The 26,860-nt window shown below is 38.7% G+C and overlaps 2 protein-coding genes across 5 annotated transcripts in view; one reads left to right on the top strand and one right to left on the bottom strand.

Annotated features, from left to right (window-relative positions):
* Positions 1–7,904: 7,904 nt before the first annotated feature.
* On the top strand, positions 7,905–20,646 carry mat1a (methionine adenosyltransferase 1A). 3 transcript variants are annotated; one of them, XM_061789750.1, is made up of 11 exons: positions 7,905–7,982; positions 8,892–9,347; positions 12,185–12,262; positions 13,535–13,657; positions 14,251–14,363; positions 14,543–14,686; positions 15,653–15,829; positions 16,950–17,042; positions 17,109–17,291; positions 17,849–17,982; positions 18,736–20,646. In XM_061789750.1, the coding sequence occupies exons 2-11, from the start codon at positions 9,281–9,283 to the stop codon at positions 18,836–18,838; spliced, it is 1,215 nt and encodes a 404-aa protein (XP_061645734.1). In that variant the 5' UTR covers positions 7,905–7,982; positions 8,892–9,280; the 3' UTR covers positions 18,839–20,646. The 3 variants fall into 3 exon arrangements, with proteins under 3 accessions (XP_061645734.1, XP_061645736.1, XP_061645735.1); XM_061789751.1 differs by lacking the exon at positions 7,905–7,982 and having other exon boundaries at positions 9,050–9,347; positions 15,653–15,778; XM_061789752.1 differs by lacking the exons at positions 7,905–7,982; positions 18,736–20,646 and having other exon boundaries at positions 9,049–9,347; positions 15,653–15,778; positions 17,849–17,986.
* Positions 20,455–26,860, bottom strand: part of zgc:154058 (Transmembrane protein 150A-like) — a 35,153-nt gene continuing 28,747 nt past the window's right edge. For both annotated transcript variants that reach the window (XM_061789754.1, XM_061789753.1), the window contains 2 exons: positions 26,382–26,559; positions 20,455–25,665 (listed from right to left, as the gene is read on the bottom strand). In XM_061789754.1, the coding sequence (XP_061645738.1) occupies positions 25,424–25,665; positions 26,382–26,559 (420 nt within the window). In that variant the 3' untranslated portion in view covers positions 20,455–25,423. The remainder of the gene's footprint in view (positions 25,666–26,381; positions 26,560–26,860) is intronic.

Below are 26,860 nucleotides of genomic sequence, written 5' to 3'. Positions count from 1 at the left end.
CCCTAGATTTTCATAGGCCCCCAAACATCGCATAAAAACTGACAAATACAATTTTCTTCAATTTAAAGCAATTATTATTGGTTTACTCGTAATTCATTCATTCATGTGCGTAGCCGACAACAGCCAGACGTACTTGCCAGTAACTGTAGCACTGCTGTCGGTGTCATCCGACAGGGATGGAGTGGAGAGCGATGCGAGTGACGCTTTTCACTACGCAGACGTGATTATCAGTGGGGTCGAAATGGTAAACTACAGTAAACACTGATTGATGTTCTCATCAATAACAATAAAAGCATTGAGATGATCCACTTTTTAGATAATAATAATACATCCTCATTGTGGTGAAAATAAATCTTGGAGGACCCCATGACAAGGTTTGCCTTGGGCTTCTAAAAGACTAAATATGCTCCTGCTCAATAGTTCTGTATTAATAGTTGAGGGATTACATGCCTCAAAAAGAAGCTTTTTTTGTTTGTTTGTTTTTAATCATTTAGTTGCAGTCAGTCTTTCAGTGTCGACAGAGGCCTTGACATTGTCCTGACTTGGATCAACGCTGACTCCTGCAGGACATTTTCAGTACTGCATATACGTCAACAATATTGAAATTATTGCATCAACTGCATGCAATATGTTACTTACGAATTGTGTTCATTGTAAAGCTCGATAACTTATTTATTGAATAACACAATCTACATGGAATGACTGTTCTCTTGTTTAGTTTATAATAATAATAAAAAAAGATTCGCAATTTTTTTTAAAGGACAGCTCCTGTAACTGCCTCATTTGCACATTATACAGGCGCTAGCTAGCTAGCTCTTCTGCTAGCTGTGTCTTGTCCTCAGGTAAGCTAATCTATCTATCTATCTATCTATCTATCTATCTATCTATCTATCTATCTATCTATGTAACTTGAATCTAGCTATTTATGTAGCTAACTGGCTTGTTAAATTCTTAAAAAGCTACGAGGTTATCTGCATTGTAAGGTTACATCATCAAAGTTATTATATTTATTGTAAAGCCATTAAATATAGTTGCATTGTCAGGGCCACATTGTGATGTATGGATTATGTCCACTTTTGAAAAACATCCTGACACTCTTTTATAACCTTTTATTATTATTTTTTGTATTTTTACAGTTTATAGTGTAGATAACAACTTTGCAGGTTGATGAACCACAGAGTCCACTTCAGTGCATGGTAGTAAAGCGGCTTTAGTTTGTGTGTCTGTGACAATGTGCGATAAACTTTTGTCATTTCAAGGCATTTTTAACAACCAATTTAATACACAAAGTCACCTTGTCATAACACAGGGGTAGCTACACTATATAATGATATGATATTTTTTTTGTGTGGTTGTAGTTTGTAGTGGTGTACACCTGGGCTGTATCATCTATTTTTCATTATTTAAAAAAAAAAAAATCTGTTTTCATTTTTAATTTGTTTGAGCGTGTATTCGATTGTTCTACTACTAGTGCACTGAATTGTCTTCCAAGTGAGGACAAAGACTGTACTCGTACATGGATCTTAAGCCACATATCAAATATATGCAATAAAATGCTCAAACAGCTTGCCATAATGATATTTCTGTGGCAGCCTCACAGAGGAATGTGCTTTGGGTCCAAATTGGCTGGAAGAAAGCTGGAATATAGGATGACAGCATACCAGCTGCTGCACTCGTTCTGCTTCATGCATGTGACCCTATAGCATCCATCCATCCATCCATTTTCAACACCGCTTATCCTGGTTAGGGTCGCGGGACGCTGGAGCCTATCCCAGCTGACTTCGGGCGAAAGGCGGACTACACCCTGAACTGGTCGCCAGTCAGTCGCAGGGCAGATATAGACACGGACAACCATTCGCACTCACATTCACACCGTCACTGAGCGGGAACTGAACCCACGCTGCCTGCACCAAAGTCAGGCGAGTGTACCACTACACCATCAGTGACTTGACCCTATAGCAATAAACATTTTACGCAATGTTATGTAACTTTATATGACATGCTCTATATGCTCAGAATAGTCAATGTGTGTTTTACACAACTTGGGAGGTTCAGGCAAGGTCTTATGTTGGCACACGCACACATAAATAAACACAAAAACTGCACTTGGACTTCTGGTGGGAGAGGGAGTAGACAGCCAATCACAGCATAGGATCTGCACCCCACCTCCCGCGCAATCATTGGTGGACACTATATATTGTGCTATAGTGAAGCCAATCAAAAGAGGACGTGGAGGTTGACGTCCAAGTTTTCCAACAATTTCCCCCCTTAGGAAGTAATGTAAAGTGAATTCATTCACATGTTCCACACTCGATTTGTCAGCTTTATTAAGTGCACAGTCTTAAGTAACATTTGAACATTTTTAACTGTTGTAAAAGTGTAACAACAAGTTGAACGGTGTATAGTAAATAAAAACGAAATAAATTACAACAACTCACTCACCCATCCACGTAATGGAGAAGGAACAGGGTGTTCACAGCGGGATACTGTCACCTAGTGGCGTTTTATAGGTATTGCTGGACTAAAGAAATGTAGAATTAGAATTCATGTAGTGTTATTTATTGCTCAAATGTAGTGTCTATTTTTTAAATGCTCAAAATTCGTATACAAATTGTTTTGCCCGGATGTTGTATACACCATATTGTGAAATGCTACCATTCTAAGAAAATGTAATTTTTTGGGGGGGAGGGGGTGCTCAATAAAGTACAGATGTACAGTAGTACATTAGTACAAATGTAGTTTAAAAAAAAATCTAATGTGGTATAGTATTGAAATGCAACAATTTTGAAAAAAAAGTAAATTTTTGGCTCAATATTTTTTTCATTTTCCCACTGAAATTTAGTAGAGCTAGCTGGAATTTAGTTTTTTTGCTCAAATTTAGTATAACAAAAAAAAAGCTCAAATTTAGCATTATTATAAAAACACCCCATTTTCGATATATTTTTCTAAAATTTTGCATAATTAAAAAATGGCCATTTTAGTATAATTGTAATTTATTTCTCATATATAGTATAATAAAACAAATTTAGTAAATTTTGTATTTTTTGCAATTTTTTTTTAGTAAAGGGCTGACCTTTATACAGTAGGCTATGTAAACATTGAAACTAAACCTTAATTTAGACCAATATTCATCTGAAAGATATTCATTTTTTTACCACTAAAAAATAGAGTTCGCTACATCAAGTTCTCAGTGGCTCATTTGAACCCTAATCAAATGTCCTTCTATTTATGACGTCAAAAGGTTCAGTGCACCACAGAAATCGACCGACTGTGTTACATGATAAGCGTTTTTGTTTTTTCTGCTTACATAAAATGTTGCACATCCCTCCACAATAATGTGCAAGCTAATTCATTGTCCACTGAAAGTACGGCTTTTGCATTGGTGGCGTTAAACTGTGTGTCCTTGAACCCTTGAAGGGGAAAAACAAACATGCTTTTTACAGCACATATGAATTTATCTCATAGTGTTTGTTGAAGTCAAAATCTACTCAAATGACACCGCAACCCTGACCTGAAAAGTGTGTTACCCTTCCTACATTCTGTGGTCACTCTGACACATTTTCTCTCAAACTTTGGTTAATTTAGTAACATTTTTATTAAATTAGTATACGTTGAAAATGTATGTCTTTGAATTTAATTTAGTATACATTGTCATTTTTTTCTGCTCAAATTTAGCGCTTTTTGTATTATATAGTATTGGAAAAATACGTAAGGCGTAGTAGCATTTATTTAAAAAATGCTCAAATGTACTATGATGACAAATGTACTTTTGTGTGATTTAAAAAATGATAAAATGTATAAAGTAAAATTTTGCAAAAATGTTGGAGATATTTAAAAAGATAATGAATACATTATAAATGCATTTTTTTTACCACATTTTGTATGCAAGAAAGAAAGAAATGCAAAACATGTTTTGTTTAATTTTTGATTTAAAAACATTGTATTTTTTATTTTGTTCAAATATAGTATTATTTTACCCAAATGTTGTATTTCTGCTAAAATTTGTTGTTTTATCAAATTGTTGTATGTATTTTATGTATATTTTTTGTAAAATGTAGAATTATTTTTGCAACAAAAAAAAAAAAAAAAAAAAGAACTTTGGAATAAATATAATTATTTCATAAATGTAATACAATTTAAAATAAATACTCAAATTTAGTGTGAATGTAATTCTGCACTAAAATTTTCAAAAAAATGATAAAATGTTGTATAAAATACATTTTGCTCAAATTTAGTAATAGTTTTTTTCCTTCCAAATGCTTGAATACAGTATAAATGTATTTTTTTGCCAAATGTATTCTCGTAAAAAAACAAAAACGTAGTATAAATGTAATTTTAGTGGGTTAAAATTGTGTATATTGCCAAAAGTGCTTAGTGTAAATGTAGTTTTCTTTCTTTCAGAATTGATTAAAGATGACCACTGTTCAATTATAAGTTTGATTAATAAGATATACCGATATATCATGTCATTAACCCCTGTCTAGAGTCAGTGTGAGTCTTTGCCACCGAGTAGTTTAATGTTTGAAAATGTTGTTTAAGGTAACACAAAGGTCGCCGGGGCGTTTATCGTTCTGCTCTGTGTCCACGCGAGGGGCCCGCCGGCGGAGCTCTGCGTTTCAACCTTCACTTTGGACTTTCAACTCCATCCAGTCGCACTCATAAAGACACCTGAACATCGGCCACTCGTCCACTTTAACGCAAACATAAAAAGCAAGGCACTTTATATACACTTGAGCAGACATTTTTACATCAAATATGAATATACACTTTTTATTGAATGCATAATCCAATACCAAGTTTGCGTTTACAAACATGATGTAGCTCCTAATAGGGGCAAGGAACCATATTTGGTAACTTGGGCAAAATGGCAGAAGAACCATGTGACCTCTCCCAGCCTATCAGGAGAAAGCGCTTATAATTAAACACTGCATTTTGTCTTCCTGAGATAGCATTGTTATTAATCATTTTCAAAATACTGAAGAAAAAGATAACAAATGATAATACAGAAACTTTTTTTATAGACAACTTTAAAAGAACAACCACAGCTGAAACAAAATGCTGTACGTAAATAAAATCAACAATAAAATGCAAATAATAACAATAATAACACTAATAATAATAAAGCATTTATTATTATTAGTAGTAGAACGAATACCTACATAAAATATTCCTTTTTAATAAAAATACAAAAATATAGTTTTCAAAAACATTAAACCAGTCTGTGACATGGAGACACTTCTGCATCCCATCCTGTGTGTTGTTGTTATTATTATTATTATTATTATTATGTTAATAATAATATGAAGAAGTTTAGTAAAGTCTCTTGAATTGTTTTCTGTTAAAATTATGAATATTCACCCCAAATTTTAAAGTTATTCGTTGAGTTTATTTAATTTTTTTTCCAATTGTTTTTTAAAAATTGTTAATTACATAAGCAGCAAAAATTACTTAATTTCATACATGTATTTAATACATTCAATTACTGTAACTTAATTTCTATTGTTTGCTGTTGATGCTGGCTTTGTATTTAAACATTTTTAAATATATACGTAGTACAGTACATTTAAAAAATAAACCATACTGAGATTTGTTTCTAATATTTTGGTTAGCATATGTAGCTCCAGCCCAGGAACAAAATATTACAAACAGCTCTGTAATATTATTAATTGAATACATACCTTAAAACCGAACATTCTAATCTTTGTACACGACACACTGAACTGTGCAGGTGTACCTAATATTATGTCCGGCAAAGGTATCAGCAATGCGGTATTTATTGGAAATGTAGGACAGTCGGTAGATAGCACTTATCTTTAACCAGAACCAGAACAAGCTTGTCAGGAAAAAGACAAATAAGCTCATTCGTCGTCAGTCATTAACAAACAGCCCAGCGACACTTGTTTTTTTTTTTTCTCGTTTTTTTTTTTCCATCGCCATCCAAGACAAATAAGAGGCGAATCGCCTGTCACACTTTCAACGGGTTCTGTTTGGTACCGCTCAAGTCTTCTCTGGTTTCATCCGGTTCCTCTGGGGCGAAGTAGCAGTCACAAGAGATACAAAAGCGCAACTTCCAGTTCATATAAAAAGTCTACACACCCCTGTTCAAATGAGACAAATGAGCTAAATCAATTCCAAACTTTTTCCCACCATTACTGTGACTTATACCTGTGCAACTCAACTGAAAGTAAATTTGGAATCTTTTGACATGGGAAATAAAAATATATAACGTGGTTGCACAAGTGTGCACACCCGCTTATAACTGGAGATGTGGCTGTGTTCAGAATTAAAAAGTTTACACATCCCCTGATTAACACATTCACTGCCATTGACGGCTTTAGAAGTCAAATATCCATGTTAACTGGGAAGGCTGCCAGTGAATGAGTTAAATGACAGGCTTTTGTGATATAAAACAATGAGACCAAGATAAATCATTTCACCATTAATGTGACTTAAAGGTTGTACAACTCAAAAACCTTTTAAAGAGGTGGAGAGAGAAAAAAACACAACTGAAATAACGTGGTTGCACAAGTGTGCACAAGTGTGCACATCCTCTTGTAACTGGTTGTGTGGTTGTGTTCAGAATTAACCAATCACATTCAAACTCCTGTGAAATGGGAGTCAGCACACACCTGGCAGCATTGCCTCTGATTAACCCCACACGCTTACTTGACTTTGCTTTGGGTACTTGGTTACATTTACTTAATTATAAACTGGGGATGTGGCCGTGTTCAAAATTAACTAAACTCTTAAATGGGAGTCAGCTGACACCTGGCACCATGTGAAGTGCCTCTTAAGAACCCCAAAATAAACTTCAGCTCTTCTTTGTCTTTTTTTTTTTTTCAATCACAAAAACCTGGTATTTGATGAAGGGTGTGTAGACTTTTTAAATCCACTGAAGTTTGTGACGTGTGCTGACAACTTGAACCGAAATGCAAAGCTGCATATCCCTGCATTTTGTATAAGCAGTCTTAGTTTAAATGTGATCAAATGGAGAAATAATTTTTACATTTTTTATATTCATCAACAGAACTAATATTTATTATTTTTAAGTTAATATAATTGGCACAAATTTGGTTTCAAAGTATTTTTCTTCTTTTGTCTTTTTTTTTTTTTTTTTGCTTCAATATCTCGAGGTGGCCTAAATTGAGTTAAGTTCTAATATTTTCTGGTACAAATCTTTGTATAAATTTTGTCATTTCTGGGTTGAATACAGTATGAATTTCCATATTGCAGCTTAAATTAAAATGTTACTTAATATTTTCATATATATTGTATGATATATTATGCACTGATTTGCTTTCAATGTAATTTTCTTTACTACATTTTAATGTTTATGTATGGTACAATAATTTGTTTTTGTTCAAATTAGTAATATCATTTAATTCAGCATAATATCTAATTTAGTTCAATTTCATTTTTTATTTTGCTTAAATTTAGATGCAACCTATGAAACTGAAGATATTGACAGCACCTCAGTGTTGGATAAAAGTGTCATTATAGTGCAACTACATCAAATATTATTTGTCAAAATGCCCAAATCATAATTTCTGTTAAAAATCCAGAATATGTCATCATTACAATAAAACTAATCAAGCTACAAATTATTCAGATATTATTGCGGCTACGAAACTTGAAATCACTCTCCTGCAAAAATGAAGTGAGCCCAGTGTAGTTTGTCAGGAGCTCATGTCATATTGAAGTGCAGTAGTAATGTTGTTATGTTATGTTATGTTACGTTACGTTACAATGGGCTGACAATAATACTAAATATACTAAGAACCACTGTTCTAGAAGAAATGGTAAAAAGCATCGTTTCCCCTTGTTATTTGTGTATGTGTGCATCCACAACTAACACGAGCGCACCTTCAAGCTTTTTGTTTGTTTGTTTGTTTTTTTATCTCTAGGACGAGCATGTTGATGATGAAGAAATGGTCTTGAGTGTGTCCACAGCAGAGCAGAGCCTCAGGCTGCACGAAAAACAGGTGACTGTGCTTTAAACTCAATTATTTCCTCTTTGTGATGTGATGGACACTGTCCTCCACTCAGGTACAAATATTGAATACTTACTCTTTTGGTGTTGTTGTTGTTGTTGTCTTTTATACTTTGACCCATTAACCGTATATATATGATTAAAATGATCGAGTGCAGTTCTACAGTACTGCAAACTACTACCAATATAATAATAATAATAATAATAGTATGATAAAAAAAGAGATAAATGAACATACTCAACAAATATAATGAAATACAATTTGAATTAATACACTTTATGAGCAAATATCAATTAATACGCTCTCAAAAATACGTAAAAAAATAATGCAATTTTTAAATTGAATTGCAAAAAAACGGAATGAACAGACAAATAAAGAAATAATAATAGCAAATAAAAAAAATCATAAAATAATACAAAATAAATACATTTATATGTTTATGGCAAAACAAAATCGAATCAGACTAAACCAATTTCAACAAATACATCTCAACGAGTTATTTATTTATGTGCGGTTAATTAGAAGCAATTTTGGCAGGTGTGCGCTGACTCCCATGACACATGAGTTTGAATGTGATTGGTCAATTCTGCTCACAGCCACAACCCAAGAGGGTGTGCACACTTGTGCAACCACGTTATTTCAGTTTTGTTTTGTTTTCTCCGCGTTCTTGAGTTAAAAGGTTCTTGAGTTGTACAACTTTTAGGTCACATTAATGGTGAAATGATTTATTTTGGTCTCATTGTTTTATATCATAAAAACCTGTCATTTAATCAGGGGTATGTAGACTTTTTAAATCCACTGTAAGTACAAGGGGTGTCTTCATTTTATTGCACGATACAAATGTTCATCCTCAATAGTGGAAAATGTATTTTTCTAATATTTCCCTTGCTCTACGCACAGCTCGCGGCCCACGAGGGGTTAACGGACGGTCACCACTTGCACTCGAGCCCTCCCATCGACCACCACTCCCCCGTTTCTCCTGGAATGGACTATCCCACGGATTCACATGACGCGTGCATACGTGTGTGTGCGTGAGCCCACGTATCTATATAAAGGAGCATGTGGGCTCGGACGTGGAGTTCAGTAGCCCAGAACTTGTGTTGGCTGCCTCGCTCTCCCACAGAAAAAAAAAGACAAGCAGCGGGAATATAAACTTGTCAAAGATCAGGACTGCTCGCCTGTGGGAACTCAGGAAACCCTTCCGCACGATCCTCCCCCCACCCGCCCCCCACCCCAAACACACACTCACACACTGCCCAAAGCGGCCCCCCGTAAGCAAAAAACGCAAAATGGGTGATCTGCCGGAGGACGGCTCGTTCATGTTCACGTCGGAGTCTGTGGGAGAGGGACATCCAGGTGAGCTTCGCTTTTCACACGTCACCCTGACAGCTTTTTGACTTTATTTTTAAAACTTGCTATTGACTCCCGAGGCAGGCATGCTCGGCATCCCATTCATAGCACAAGTGTTGAGGCTCACTCGTACGGAGCGCGCTGGCGCGGGTGTAAGGTTGCATGGAAAGTGAGCAACTTAGAACAAAAAAAGCTCAACGTTTTAAGGTTCGCTTTCCTTCCACTTTCCCAAAAAACACGTGTGTTTGGTTTCGTTGAACACTAAATTGTCCTTCTGTGTGAATGTGAGTGCGAATGCTAGTTTGTCGAGATGTGCCCTGCGATTGGCTGCCAACCGGTCCAGGGGGTGCCCCGCCTCTATGGTTGTAAAGAACAGTTGTTCTCAAACGTTTTACGTCAAGTACCACCTAAAAAAAAGACTTTGCTCTCCAGGAGAGATTTAATCAAAAATCAGACAAAGGTTTTATTCCTCAAAAGTATGCAATGGACTCCCGCATACCTGTGGTTCGGCACCTGCGGATTCACCTATTCTGAAATGTTTTTCCAATTTGTTCTTTTTCTTTTTTAAGGTTGAACCATTCCCCAAAACGCTTATTGTCGGTTTGTTCCCACGTATCCAAGAATTTTTTGGGTCCGATACAATTATAAGGGGTGTTAATTATCAGCAGTTTCGCTATTCACGGTCCGGCCACTCTCAAACTTTATTCAATATTATTGTAAGCCACTGTAACATTAGGCACAGTTTGACCAATAGCACTTGGGGCCTGACCGATTAATCGGCCAGGCAATTTAATCGACCGATATTAGCCCTTTTCAAATCGGCAAAAATCCACTCATATTGGACCAATTTTTTTTTTTTTTTTTTTTACACATTAACACATTACAAGACATTAAAAACAAGGATTCAATAAAATGGAAAAAATTGGAAAAAATCAGCTGCCGATATTTGCAGATTTTTCTCTCTGTTATAACGTGAAACAAATACTAGAGGACAAAGTATTGTAAAACAGTTAAATGTTATGTAACTCATATCTTTACTGCAAGTGTTAAGGAACCAAAAGAGAAGTTATTTTATTCATTCGATATTTTTTTAAACTAATCAGCCAATTAATCATCCATCTAAATTTTATTCTGCCAAATATTGGAATTGGCATCGGCCTAAAAAAAATCCATACCGGTCACACTGCACTAAAATATAAAAATGTACCTAAATAATCCATCCATTTTGTGAGCTGCTTCTCCTCACTCGGGTCGCGGGCGTGCTGGAGCCTATCCCAGCTGTCATCGGGCAGGAGGCGGGGTACACCCTGAACCGGTTGCCAGCCAATCGCAGGGCACATACAAACAAACAACCATTCACACTGCACCTACGGGCAATTTAGAGTCTCCAATGCATGCATGTTTTTGGGATGTGGGAGGAAAGCGGAGTGCCCGGAGAAAACCCACGCAGGCACGGGGAGAACATGCAAACTCCACACAAGCGGGGCCGGGGATTGAACCCCGCACCTCAGAACTGTGAGGCTGACGCTCTAACCAGTCGGCCACCGTGCCAATTTAACAATTGTTTAAAAACAAACAGTTATTAAAGATTTAATGCAAATGTATTGAACGTCAAAGTGAAATACAACTGAACCGTACTGATTCTTTCACACTTTGAGAATGGCTGGTCAAGAAGATGGATGGATGGATGTTAAGGCCATTACATTCATTTCACACAACGTATTAAAATACATAATTCGTTGCTATAAACTCAACATACATTGTTCGTAAACTAGACCCATGGCAAGTAAATTGCATGCTTGACATGCCTCACAATTCTGAGGACCGGGGTTCAATCCCCGGCCCCGCCTGTGTGGAGTTTGCATGTTCCCCCCGTGCCCGCGTGGGTTTTCTCCGGGCACTCCGCTTTCCTCCCACATCCCAAAAACATGCATGGTAAGTTCATTGAAGACTCTAAATTGCCCGTAGGTGTGAATGTGAGTGCGAATGGTTGTTTGTTTATATGTGCCCTGCGATTGGCTGCATTCATCTGACTTACCCCCTCTCCTTGCACCTCCCCCTCTTTCTCCACCTCCTCCTCCTGTCAATCTGTCATAATCCTGTCAAAGTCCATCTTGCTACATCCATAATCAGTAAACACAGCGGAGTAAACACCTTGACCCGATTCACAGACGCGCAGATTATGTAACGCGGACCCTTCACTTGGGCTCAAAAATATAATTAACATCCTGATCAAGTTTATAACTTTTAATTATGCCCAAAAATATGGATAAATTATTTAAAATGTTTGATTTTTTTGCCACTTTTATAAAGATTCTTATTTTTGTTTACTTTTTGTTTTTGTAAACACAGCAGGTCAACAGACAGAAATGACATGCATGATGGAGTGTAGTCCCGCACATTTTTTCAGCAACACAATTAAACATGTTTACATTTTCTAAAAAAAATTATTATTGTATAAAATATAATTATAAAATTCGTTTTATTTATCGTATTTATTGCAGTTATCCACATGCTTTTTCACTATCTCAAAATGCCATTGCTGTTAAGCGGTCTGGAAAATGGGTGGATGTTTCTGATGTAACCTCTGTGTTGGATTGCTTCATCATGGTGGTGGTGTGTGTGTGTGTGTGTGTGTGTGTGTGTGTGTGCACACAAAGAGCGACAGCGTTGAATGAGGCGCTCAGTGTTGTGCCATTGTCCCGCCATGCCGCACGACACATTTCCTTTTTTTTTTGAAGTTCTCCAACGTCCACTTGCATAAAATATGTGGACTCCTGAATGATAGGTACAGTCTGACCTGACACTTCCTTATCTCTCTCTGATTTGTTTGTATCTCCCAGACAAGATCTGCGACCAGATCAGTGACGCCGTCCTGGATGCGCACCTCAAGCAGGACCCCGATGCCAAAGTGGCCTGCGGTGTGTAAACCGGAGCGCTGAACACTCTGGCCTGAATTCCAGCTGGAATGGAGGTCACCGGAATAAGCGTGGAGTGCATTTCTTGAGCTTTTAAGTGTCACAAGGCAATGGACCTGGTGAACTCGCTGCTAAACGCTAAGCAGATGTTGCCACATCGCCGCAACGTAAAGGGTCGAAGTCTCACCGCTTTTTTGGAGATATTTCTTGAAGATAGTTGTGATAGTGTTTTCCCGCTCTATTGCGGTTCATCGTTCGCATCCCCGCTATTCTGCGTTTGTTTTTCTTAAGCAATCGTTTTTTCAATCGTCGAACCTCCGTTTATCGCAAGGGGATACGTTCCAGACTGACTTCCGATAGGTGAAAATCTGCGATATAGAGAAACCATTAACATTTTATCAAAATAACTTTGCTCCTCCCATCCCATATGCGTTAAGCGCATTTACATTTATCAAAACACACTTAAACATGTTAAAAGACAATGTTCTCACTCTCTTACGGTCAAGATGTGGAGTCTATCATATAACATCACTTTGAGGAAACAAAAAACAAGACTTGCTCGTATAGTTCTCCAAATAAGAGCAAAACAGTGTTTCCGCTGTTTATTTGTTGCAACCAATTGAAGTTTAGTGTGAAACTGACACATACAACGAAATTAATTATTTTATATTTAAACATCGAAATGTCATTTTCTCTTAACGACAGTACGCTAGGTTAATGCTAACATATAATGTGAAATGCTATTGCATTAGCATAGATGTTGCTGTGGTGACCCACAAGAGGGAGACATTCACCAGGGGCGTGTATCTTCAAGGGAGGGGCCGGAGATGAAAGAGTTGTGTGGTACTACACCGAAGACACGCAAATAACAAATCTTAAAAATCCTGTCATGACGTATTGGGGGTGCAAAATATGAACCGTGATACACTGAGGGTTCCTTTACTCACTTGCAAAGGAGAGCCGCAGCCGCAGCCGCAGTCGCAGCCGCAGTCGCAGTCGCCAATGCACTTTCCAGCTACTTAGCAAATGCCGGGAGAACAGCAAAACACACACAGGAGCTGCTGTTGGCCACATCTCACGCCTTCCTACCAGGCCCCGCCTCTTAAAGGCACATGCATGTACACAGACGCTATGACACATAGAGTATTTTCTCTATACATTTTATGTATATAGAAAGTTCATTTGTGTTTAAAGAATGCGAAAGGGGAAGAAAACTCCAAAAACCACTACGACAAACTGCTGTATTTGACTGTATATGTTGATTGCGTTCCGCAGAGACGGTGTGCAAAACGGGCATGGTGCTGCTCTGTGGCGAGATCACGTCCCGCGCCAACGTGGACTACCAGAAGGTGGTCAGGGACGCCATCAAACACATCGGCTACGACAACTCCGATAAAGGTGATTCATCATAGCGATACAAAAAAAAAAAACAAAATCAATATGAAGAATGTCACGTAGTACGGCGTGGAGCCCTCCACAAAGGGTCGGATTCAATCATACATGACACTATCCTATTTTGCATATGACGGAATGATGAAATTAAAATTCATGCATTACTCACTGACATTAAGGGTAAAACAATGCAACATAACGCAGCATAAGCCATGTAATTTTTGGTGGGTGTACATATTTAACTTTGTTTTTATATTTTGGATGTAAGCTATCCCCACCATTCTGATATGTGGTTTTAAAAAAAAAATATATATATATATATATATATTTTTTTAAATAAAAGTGTACAAATTTCCATCCCAGAGGCATCAGCGCAAAATACTAAAATCTCTGCATATGCTTGGAATTTGTCATTAAGAGTCATGAAGAATTTAAATATTTCAAAATACAGTGCTTGACGTACTTAACACTTAACCAGTGTGGGCTTACATAAAGTACAGGATATCCACCTCCATCCAAATTTGCACCAAAACCTAATAATGACTTCCTGGTCCCAGTTTTAGTGGTAAGTATTTTATTTATTTTTTTATCGTTGTCAGGTTTCGACTACAAGACGTGTAATGTCCTGGTGGCTCTGGAGCAGCAGAGTCCAGACATTGCCCAAGGTGTCCATGTGGACCGCAAGGAGGAGGACATCGGAGCCGGAGACCAGGTGGGCCTTTGCTCGCAGCACGACAGCAACTTCTTGCATCTTGATGAACTCATCTACTGCCCGCCTTCCCAGTTAAAATGGATATTTGACTTCTAAAGCCGTCAATGGCAGTGAATGTGTTAATTGGAAGCCAAAACGGAGCTCACTTCATGCGTTAACCCCGGTCCCGTGTCTTCAAGGGTCTGATGTTCGGCTACGCCACGGACGAGACGGAAGAGTGCATGCCGCTCACCATCGTCTTAGCCCACAGGCTCAACTCCAAGATGGCCGAGCTCAGACGCAACGGCATCATCCCCTGGCTGCGCCCCGACTCCAAAACCCAGGTACGCGTTCGAAACCAGTAGGCCAGTAGGCCGTGCATTTGGTACCTGGGCATTCAGTGGGACTTGGGCCCGTCGCACACTGAGCCGACGCGACCGAACTCAACGATCGGGGAAAAATACTGTCGCTCGCCAGATGATTAACCCTCACACACATAGCAACTCGCTGCAGCTGAGAAACTGAGACCCCTGGTGTTGTTGTCTGGAAAAGAAATTTAGGCGCCACATATACACTACTGAACTGTGTTACTTTTGTAAGCCAACCACATACAACACGGCGCGATTGTTTTGGGCGGTCGGAACGGAACGGAGTCCATTGCTTAGCTAACTTCATGCAATATTTTGTAAACCCCATCATTTTTTGTTGTTGTTTCTTCTTTTTATTATATTATTATTCATAATAATTTAGACCAGGTTCTGTCTTTTTTTTAAAATTAAAACATTATTTTTTTTTAAATACATTTTCTGGATTTATGGGGCAGGGTCTATTTTTTATTCTATATACATGCATTATTTATCATTCATTACGTATTATTATTTATTAAATTGTTGTTTTTTTTTACATTTATACAGTATATTTTGATATATGTTTTAGAGCTTAAATGAACAGGAACCTTTGAATTTAGTCCATAAATAAAACAAAATAAGAAAGTTTTCATTGTCAAAATAAAAGATATGGCCGCAACAATCATAAATCATGATGAAAGCACGTGGCTCACACACTAATGCTTTTATGATTTTATGATTTTTTTATTTTAATTATAAACTTGAGTGGAAGTTGACATCAGGCTTCACAAATCACGTGCTCGTAGTAGACAAGCGGCACGCTTTAATCCGCGAATAAAATCCCTCATATAATAACCAAGTCATAAAAGTATCAGGAATAAAAGATGAATGAACTCATGAACGCGTTTGTGGGCGAGCGGAGTGGAGGATGAGCTCACCCTGTAATTGTCGTTCGTCCCGCAGGTGACGGTGCATTACGACCAGAAAGATGGCGCCGTGATCCCGCGGAGAGTCCACACCATCGTCATCTCGGTTCAGCACGACGACTGCATCTCCCTGGAGGACCAGAAGAAGGTCCTCAAGGAGAAGGTAGCGCGTTGGATTGGATGTCCCTGGACTCGTGTTAAGCAGAATTTGCAGGCAATTTTCAAAGTTGGGAATTTGAATGGACGGGGATAAACCAGGACTTTACCAAATTGAGGGTTGGCTCTTCGTAGCGAAGTGAAATATAGGCGTGGAAAATATAGTTTGGCCTAACCCTGACTAAAACATCCAGTGCATAATGCTACAGTACAATCCAATGCAACACATTGTACAGTACGTTGGTTGTGTACAGTTTCAGAACTGTTTTGTTTTCAAACATTTATTGAGGTTTCTTGTGCTTGTTGTGAAATGCCCAAAGATGCCTTAAGATGCCGCCGAAGCCAAGAGTCGAATAGAAAAGTAGTGCTTTGGCGCCCTCTCGTGGCTTCTTGGTGCCAAGGAACTATGTTGAAGTTTAGCCTAGCAAGTACGCGCACACTTCGGCTGCATTTTTCAAAATAAAATAATCTGTAAACCGTTGCTTTTAAGGTTAACATTGTAAGATGAATTTGAAATGATATTTAAACTGTTTTGAGATCATCATTTTTGGTATATCTATGGTTTCAGCTATTAAGATAGGCTTTTCTAAGGGGGCGTCAGTTATTCACGGATTATCTGTAAAGGCGTATGTGACCCAAATTATTATTTGTATTTTTTTTTAGATGAAGTCGTCGTTCAGCCCATTTTTTTTTTACGTGTTCCATTGCGAGCAAAAATTTTAATCATGTAAAGCACATTGAGTTATCTTGTGTGTGAAATGCGCTGTATAAATAAATTAGCAAAACTAGCATCGATGTTGCGCTAATTCTAAACCTTTAAAGGACTGATATTTGAACACAAGCTCTAGCAATACATGCACACAACAATACTCACAGGCGTATATTCTTTATCCTCTGCGAAAAATGACTAATAGTATTGTAGCTTAGTTGCGACAGTCTTCTTCTTTGTTTCATGAGCAAATCTACTTGTAGTGTGTCGGTGTGTGGTATACTGCCCCAGGTGGCCAAATTGTGCACATCAGTAGGAACAGCACAATAACCATTGAATTAACATGATGCACAAACTGTTGACTTCTTTACTATTTGACGATATTGTGACTGTATTTTTTTGTATTTTTCTTATTAAAAAACAATGATGGTCCAGGTGTACCTAATGAAGTGGCTCACTCTCTGTTCAGGTGATCAACGCGGTGGTCCCCGCCAAGTACCTGGACGACAAGACCATCTACCACCTGCAGCCCAGCGGCCGCTTCGTCATCGGGGGCCCTCAGGTGACGCCCCCAGACCTGGAGCACGCCCACTCGCACCCGCCGCTCACGCTTTGTTCTCTCCTGCAGGGAGACGCCGGCGTCACGGGCCGCAAGATCATCGTGGACACGTACGGGGGTTGGGGGGCTCACGGGGGCGGCGCCTTCTCCGGCAAGGACTTCTCCAAAGTGGACCGCTCGGCCGCCTACGCCGCCCGCTGGGTGGCCAAGTCTCTGGTCAAGGCCAAGCTGTGCAGGAGGGTCCTGGTGCAGGTGGGTGTCGCATCCGGAATTTCTCATTATGCATTACGGGGTACTGGAGGACTCCTGGAAATGGGCAAAATGGCTGCTTTCCTGTGTGTTTTCAGGCATGGCTTCTTCAGACTTTTTTGTGGGTCTCCTCACAATCGACATGTCTGCCAAAATGAAAGTGAAATTGGCTTTGGGGGCTGAGTTTTTAAAACAATGCTCGAGTGTGTTACTGAGTCAAAACGGTTAATCCAAACCGAAATGGCAGAACTCCTGTGTGTTTTCGGACACGGTTTCTTCAGACTTTTTTGTGGGTCTTCCCATGATAGACACATCGACCAAATGTCCTGTTGCTGAGTGAAACGGCCTTTGGGGGGAGATTTGTACTTTTTTTTCTTCTCCAGAGGGCTTTTCCTGACCAAAATGGCTGACCTCCGTTTGCACATGGCCTCTCGAGACGAATTTGTGATAGCCATGTCTACCAAATTTTAAACCGGTTGTTACGAGAGGGTTTTGGAAATGTTCAAAGTGAGCCGAAACGTCGGTGTGTGTTTGACGTTGGCGACGTGCATGTCCTCCAGGTGTCGTACGCCATCGGTGTGGCTCACCCTCTGTCCATCTCGTTGTTCACGTACGGCTCGTCCAGCAAAACCGAATCGGAGCTGCTGCACATCGTCAACAAGAACTTCGACCTGAGGCCAGGCGTCATCGTCAGGTAAGTGAGCAAACGCCTCTCGGCTGCTATGACCATTGTTGCCACCAGAGGGCGCCGAATATGACGGTTTTACTTGGTTTTCTTCAAAGGGGGCCAGTGAGAATACATTCTTAGCAATCATTGCAAAACTACTGGGAATTTTTGGGGAAATGTAACGTAGACATACATACACATTTTATTTGAGTTTATTTACCAAATCAATACATGTAATGATTAATGTACTCATTTGAAATGTATTGTTATTTATTTACAAATTGTAAAAAATATGTAATCTAATAAATTAACTACAATAGATGTATTTCATTGTATTTATGAGATTAATTTAGCTAATAATCATATTAAATGTTACAAATTTAAAATGATATGGATTATGAAATAACGATTGAAAACAATATATACAGTACATATAGTATATACACATTTTAATCTGATGATTAAATTAACTTAATGTAATAGAAATATTTGTTTTACTGGTTATTAAATTGAATAAATATTGAAAAATCCCCAAACTATACTATTTATTCTACTATACTAATACATCTTGGAAATTGCCTATCCCCATTTGGTCCAAATCTCTGATACAGATATTGTACGGCTCTCATTCAGTGTACCTAATGTTGCGGACACGACTCATTGTGATGTCATCTACAAAAAGAGCCTTTCTACTTACCTTTGTAAAAGGCCAAGTTTGGTTCCACGCTCGTGTTGACCGTCTCTTGCTTTCCTGTAATGACCCCAATGACCTCTCTCCAGGGAACTTCAGCTGAAGAGGCCCATCTACCAGCAGACGGCGACCTACGGCCACTTCGGTCGGCCCGAGTTCAGCTGGGAGGCCCCCAAAAGGCTGGTCCTCTAAGCGCTCCATGTCCTCACAGCAAATACTCCTGGAGGACATGGACTAACCCAAAACCAATCAAACCAAAGTTCTATATATATATATATATATATATATTACAGAAGGGGCTGAGAAACAAAATGTGAAGAGACGTAACGTGAAGGACATCTAATGGGAACAAAGACATCCATCCTATTAAATCGTTGCGTGGTGCTTTTTTTTTTTTTTATAAATTCATAATCACAAACACCTCAATGCTATAAGCGTACAACACTTCCACGTGGGAGATTCTTTTTTCGAACAACTATTAGTGTAATTACTGCTTCAACCAAAGCTTCACTTCTCAATCTGTGTTTTTTTTAAAAAAAATTAAATGTGTGTGCTGCCAGAAAGCTGGTCACAATCATCACGGTGCTCCAACAAACAGGTCAAGAAAACGTCTATAAGCATGTTACAACCAAACACTTCAAAACAGCCTTTCAGTGGGCTACATATGCCTACCCCTATACAGCCATGCAAATGGAAAACAAACCTAAAAATCCCCTCAAATGGCACAAATGCTCATATTTAATAATGCGCCTAAAAGTTCCTGTTGAGCAGCTCCTACAGGTTGCTAAATGTTTTGGTTTTTTTTTTTGCCATTCAATTCTAACAAAAAAAAAAAAACGAAACTAAAAATCCTCCTAAATGCCAAAACCGCTCATATTGAATAATGCCCCTTAAAAAAAGTTGTTGTATGCACCTAATACTTATTGTCCTCAAAAGTTGCCTTTGTTTTTGCCATGCAATTCAAAAAAATAAAATCTAGTCACAAAATATATTGAATAGTTTTTTCCACACAATTGTAAAGCAAATGAAACGGAAATTGTCCCCTCATATTCCCACAAACGCTTATTTAATAACGTCCCAAAAAAGTTGCTTTGTGCCTTTGTTTTTGTCTAGCAACTCCAAAAACAAATGAACTCTAAAGAGCCTCAAAGTGGCACAAATACTCATCATATTTAATGTCCTTTAAAACAAAAAAAAGCTGTTTTTTTTGTTGTTGTATTGCAAGCCAAGTGCCTTTGTTTTTGCCATGCAGTTCCAAAAACAAACCAGAATGGTCCTCTAAAATCACACTAAAGCTCATATTTAATAACATCATTAAAGTTGCCAAGTGCCCTTTATTGTATCAGGAAATTCTAAAAGCAAATGAAACAGAAAACCCCCCAAATGTCACGAAATCTTATTTAATAGTCATAAAAGGTTTCTTAGTGCCTTTGCTTTTATCTTGCAACTCTAAAAACAAATCAAATGTAAAAAGCCCCAAAGTGGCAGCAACTCTCATCTTATTTTAATAAAATGTTCCTAAGTGGCTTTGTTTTTACTATATAATTCTAAAAGCAAATGAAACAAAAAAAATACTGAATGGCACAAAAGCTTATGTTTAATAATGTCCCCAAAAAGTTGCTTTAGTGTCTTTTTTTACCTTGCAGAAACGAATGAAACGCAACAGCCCAAAAGCTCATCATATTTAATAATGTCCCCCAAAAAGCTTTTGTGCAGGCCCCATTTTGTCTTGTCTTCTCCTGTGGTCCTATTTGTCTTTGTTTTGCTCATTTCCAAACAAATAATAGGAAAGTCCTAATGTTTGCATGTTTGCTTTAGGGGGCATTATGACCATATTTTCTTTTGTTTTTTTTTTTCCTTTATCATTTTGTCTTAATTCTAGAAAAACAAAAATGCTGAAGTGATCAGTGTTCTCTCTGCTGTCATCATTTTGTTGGCGAAGTATAACCAGGACAGTGTAAATAATTAAACCACAAAGAAAATTAAAGATGTCAATTGTCTGTGTGCAGAGTGCTGCGTTTTTGTGCGTGAAAAAAAAGAACATTTATTTAAAATGTTTTATTTGTTGAACATTAAGGCATACACACACACAGTACACAATCATCAAAATTGAATTCACAACTTTGATCTCTTTGGTTTGCTTTATCAAAGTAATAATAAGGCACGTAGGCAGCATAATTGAGTACTGGATATACACATTTAATATTTATCAGTGTGAGGTTTACAGGTTAATTACTCCATAGTCTTCTAATGATTGCATGATAGCTTTTGCTATTTAAACATTGTGTGACTGAGTAGCGCAACGAGTGAACGATACAGAATTATTTTTTTAAAATTTATTTTAAACCATAAAACAGCAAAATATACATGACGGATCCTCAACAGCAGAAGAAGGCGGCGACAGAGTGGATTGTGTTGTGTCCTAACACTTTCCTGAGTGCAAAGATGAGTCCGTAAACGAGAACAAACATTGTATTTAGGCAGCTTGATGTAAATAAAAGCAAAAAGTGCTTTGAAAAAAATTGGTCAGATTAGCTGAAACGATGCATTAACCCTTAACAGATCCTAAAGAGACATTGTTTGTACATCGAGCCCCCCTTGTGGAAAACAGTACAGGTTCAAATATTTGCTGCTACATGCTTTGTATGAGGAAAAGTGGCCCCATCTAGTGGACAAATATAAAAACTACAAATCTGAACAAAAAAAGATGACAATGAGATACTGTATTTTTAGCAATACACACTTGTAATTTCAGTATTGAGGCAGATAAACAGTAAAAAAGGGAAATTTTTACTGCTGCATGCTTTGAATGGGGGAAATGGCGCCAACTGTTGGACAAAATAAATTATTTAAATATCTAACAAATGATATGGGCATTTTTGCTTTGAAAGAGGTAAAGTAGTGCCATCTGGTGGACAAATAAATAATTGAAATCAGAACAGAAAAAATAGCGTGGGACAATTTTTTTTACATCCTTAACGATGCTTGTTATTTCAGTGCTGATGCAGGAAAATTAAAAATGTGGGAAATTTTTACTGCTGCATGTTTTGAATGAGGGAAGGTGGCACAATCTGGTGGATGATAATAGAACTAGGGAAATATGAACAGAAAAGGTGTACTGGTGGAAAACAGTAGAAAGGTGCAACATTTTTAGTACTGCATGCTTTAAATGGGGGGGGGGGGGGGGGAGTGGTGCCATCTGGTGGATGAATATAAAATTAATTGAAATCCAAAAAGATAACCCGGGACATTTTCGTACATCAACAGCAATGCATGCTTATTTCAGTAGTGCGGTAACTTTGTGGAAAACATTTTTGCTGCTTCGAAAGAGAAAAAAATAGCGCCATCCATTGGACAAATATAAAAATGAATTTGATGTGTTTACAATGGGTCATTTTTTGTCACCAGGACTTGTGTGGTTTTATTTTATTTTTATATATAAATATGACACACAAAAAAGAGAAAATATTCCTTGAAATGTATTTTACAGACATTTTTTTTAGTTTTTCTACCCCGATAAAAAAATACATGTTAACATACTGGCCTCTGAAGGATAAAGAAAACCCAAATATTTAATATTTGACGTATATTTTAGGCTGGACAAAATGGAAACACAAAGAAATGTTTATATTTTTACAGCAAGACATTTTAAAGGCGGGTTAAGGTGGAACAAACAAGACCAAGCTTCTGCAATGATAGGTTTGACCAGTAGAGGGAGCAAGTGACAACAAAAGCTTTTCCAGTTGAGTCACACACGTTCAGTGTACAGTACTGATGCAAAAAACAAAACAACAACAAAAAAACTTAAATAGAAGTGACCAACTTGTGGAATGATGAATATGAATTAATAACACGTTAGAAAAGAGAACAGCTGCATAGGTCAAGTAGGTTGGCACACCTCTGGAGTACAGCATATAGAATATGTCGGACTAAGTCAATGAAAGGCAAAAAAAAAAAATCTCTAAAATACACGTCAAGTTGGCATTATTTTAGGCCACAACATGAGGTACACCTGCAAATGCCTGCTCATAAAAAAAAGACAATCGAAAATGTCTTGCCTTTCATCACATCCTTCTGTGGTCATTTGCAGCCGTTTTTATTGGTACAATCACCTTTTGGAGGTAGTGCCGGAGCCATAAGTAACAAAGGCGAGATGACAACCGCGTCAAAAAGGAAATTGGGATTGAAGTTCAATACCCGACATTCTACTTTCTTGCCCTGTTGTGTTGAAAGCAGTTGTCAGACAAGTATTATATTTTATTCATCACCACAGACCAATTATCTGACTGTGGGATGCTGTGTTGCGGGTAACATTTCACTTAGCCGGGCTGTGTGTAAAAAGGCACAGGTGGATTAATTGAGAATTTTTGGTCATTTTGCATGAATCTTGTGCTAATAAAAAAAACAAGGCTTCTGGTACTACCTCCCAAGGCAGAAAATTGGCTGGTCAACTCCCTCGCCACGTCATTTACACTGAAGAGCGGCACGGGACGAAGGTTGGAAAATACTGGCTCGAAAGTGTCGTTATCTTTGTAAGGGCGTGCTGTGTGGTGTACCCAATGCTGTGTCCGGTGACATTCTGTAACAAAATACTGATAAAAAGAAGTGTAGAATATTGCTTTTGACGAATGCGATAATGTTACAATCAGGCTTGTTATTAGCACCGAGGCCACAGGCACACTGATATTTGGCACGCTGTTTACAGTAGAACACGGACGTATAGTCGCACGTGACAATGAGGAATACTGTAAAAGCTAAGAAGCTTACCGTAAGTGGATCGAATGACCACCGGCGTGTGGACTGCGTCGTGTCTACGCGTCTTTGGCAGAGAATCGTTCACTGATGGAGAGGACTGTTGGTAATGTTTGGACAATCTACCGTCTGTATCATGAGTACTTGAACACGTAGTGCATACAAACAGCGACATGGATGTCGACGGGAACAAGCGTCACCATTTGCTGTATTAAAGGGGACCTGATATTGTATAATGTCGGAAAGGCAGGACAGGTGGTGGGAAATTTGAACACAGCTTTAACTGGATCGAGACCTGATTGATCAACACAGACATGCTTAATCAACCACTCCGCAAATATCAACAGAATTCTTCGAATATGATGCCAATCTCTAATGCTAACATTGATCTATATATATATATATATATATATTTTTTTTTTTTTTTTTTTTGCAGAGAGCAGCAAGTGTGTAGGGGTGTCCAAACTTTTTCTTCCAAAGGCCTCCATACACAAAAATCAAATGGCACAAAAGCCACTTTGACATTCTTCGACTTTAGTTAACATGGTCAAATTAATCCAGTGTAGATATGGATATACGAAACAATTTGGTTTTTGCTCCGGATTTTCCTGACACTTGTGTGGCCGACAGCCCCGTATCCCGCATTCCGAACCAAAACAAGATCACTCTGTACTAAGCGGACCTTGAAGTGGAAGCAAACAATTGCGATTCAGTTGCTGCTGTAACTAAATGATCTTTATTCCCTGCGGCGTTGTGAATAGAAAATGTTGTTACTGTTTTAGTGACGTGATTGGCGGTAGGGATTTTCGATAACCCTTTTTTCAGACTGATACCAGTACTAATGGTCAGGCTTGAGAACTCACCTATACAGTGTACCAATAGCCCCTGGTACTTTTGTTACATACAATTCCAATGAACATAGTGGCATAATTGTGAACAAAGACCTTTCGTTCTTTCTGATGATTCGCCAATGTGTCAAAGCGCTGCAATGCAGCGCCAGCTACTGGCAAGGAGGACTCAATGTCAGATTGTTTTTTTGCCTTAAGTATCGGTGGCTGGAATCGGTAGCCTTCAATAGTACCCGATACCTTGAAATAAGACCGGTATCGATACTCGCCCATCCCTAATTGGTGGTAAACAAGCGAGTGAGAGAGGAGAAATTTCTTCTTCTCTTCTTGTACTGCCTTGCCAACCAGTGTAGAAACTAGCACAATACAGGTAAACGACACAGGTCATCTTCATTTTAATATATGCCACAGGCTACTTAAAATGGCCCCCGGGCCGTAGTTTGGACACCCCTGGTCGAAAGTGAGGAAATGACTTTTTTTGCGTCATCATTACCTTGTTCAATGTGAACATGATCAGAGACAAATTATTAAAATGTTTATATATGTATATATATATATATATATATATATACCCACACACACACATAACAGGTCCCCTCTCTTTTATGCAACAGTATTTCCGTAACAGTTATATACTCATCTGTAGAACAATACGAAGAGTTTATTGCTTCCGTCCTGACCTTCGTCCTTTGTGGCGAGTGTGTAAAGCAGCAGACAATACCGCACTGCATTTTCAGCTGTGGCCGTCCAGCAGCCTCTTGTTTAGCACGGGCGCACTCACCAAATGAAATGAAAAGGCCTCGCTGCAATCACCTGAAGAGGAAATCATCCAAGGTCACTTGTTGAGCGCTGGGAGAAGGGAACAACAGATTTGTCTTAATCTGATGGACCTTTAGCTCTCCGCGGCTAATAAATGAAGGCAGGGCTGGCTGGCTGGCTGGTTGGTTGGTTTGTCTGGATGGAACATTTGGCTTCACACATGTGCAAAATGCAGACAGGCAAAAAATGGGAGGGAAGGGAAAAAGGAAAAAAAAAGAAGCAGCTCTGATGTAATGACAAAAAAAAGCTCTCCGTCGGGGTCCTGCTCGAGTTCGAATCTTGACGTGATTGATTGAATGACTCGACTGATTTGACAGCGCCGTCTCGGAAGGACAATCCAATCCGAGCGAGTCGGGCCCTACAGGATGGACGACATGTTTTCGGGTTGGTGCGGCGGCAAGCGCGGCCCCAGCGCGTCCACCTTGCGCTCCCTCGCCGCTGAGCCCCCTCGGGCCAAAACCACCACGGTGTCACCCGACATGCCGGCGAACTCGAAGGCGAACGTCCCGTAGAAGAGCATGATGATGACGCAGAAGACCCATTCGAAGATGGCCGAAGCGTGCTGCAGGACGAAGCTCTCCTGGCAGAAAAACACGCCGCCTGGAAAACACCGTTCAGGAGCACGTACTGAGATTTGGAGACAACTGCAGTTACGCAATCTGGAGTCGAGCCCCCGGCCTCACAATTGTCAGACGGTTGCGCTAACTAGTCGGCCTATTATTGTCATTATTTTTCTATAATTTAATAGCATCATTATTATATATTTTCTTTAAATATACATTTTTGTAATTATATTTACCTCCTGAGATGAATAAAGTATGTCTAATTTATATTTTGATGTTATGATTCTTATTTTATTAGTGTATTGTATTTATATATTGCATTATTTTATTTTAAATCACATCACAGGATTATTAAAGTATATATATATATATATATGTCTTATATATTTTGTCATATTGCAATCCGGTAAATGTTTTCTTTTAAATGTATGTATTATTTGATTTATATTTATGATATCGTGTGATGTTTCTTTTATAATGTCATCATTATTACGTTGTAGTATTACATCTTTATTCTATTTTAGTGACTACTGCATCATCCTTAGATACATGAAAGAGACCAAATATGGCAAAGCCTCTACACTGTTGCAATGTATGATAAAATAAGATTTTTTTTAAAAAATGGCAAAAAAAAAAAAAAAGGTGTTTTCAAGAGCAAAACAGTTGCTAGTAACGAAAGTGAAAACGTCCGTTGCTACTGAGCTGAAGGAGCCCCGAAGGCGGCCCGACGTGTAAAGCAGCCCAAGAGGATACTGAGCACCAGGGCGGCGAAGGCGAGGAGGGTCATGCAGAGCCGCAGGTGGGCCACGTTGTACTCCCCCTGCGTCTTGGCCAGCCGATACGTCAGCGCCGACTGCAGGCACGCGAACAGCATACTGGTGGGGAAGGCGATGCCCGCTCCGACATAGTGGAGAACTTTGGCATAGTCCACCTGGCAGACAGAGAGAAGGTGTTCCATCAGTGTCCTCGGAAGGTTTTTCCATACGACTGTGGCTTCCGCCGCAGGATCCTCACACACCAAAAGTATTGGAACATTGACGCTATGTATGCTTTCATATTGTTATTAATTAAATAGTATGGAAACCATTGTTGTCACACTTTTTGCTTCAATTCAAGAGTCATTATGCTGCTCCATCTGGTGTGTGTGCCCCTTGGCCACCTGGGGGCAGTATAGCACAGACATACGGCTATACAGACGTCAACTTCTCCGCAGGAAATGCCTGTCCTTCCAA

This window comes from Phyllopteryx taeniolatus, chromosome 11 (genome assembly GCF_024500385.1).
Source record: "Phyllopteryx taeniolatus isolate TA_2022b chromosome 11, UOR_Ptae_1.2, whole genome shotgun sequence".
Lineage (NCBI taxonomy): Eukaryota > Metazoa > Chordata > Actinopteri > Syngnathiformes > Syngnathidae > Phyllopteryx > Phyllopteryx taeniolatus.
The sequence above is the reverse complement of the archived record's forward strand: the minus strand, read 5'-3'. Positions and strand labels throughout refer to the sequence as shown.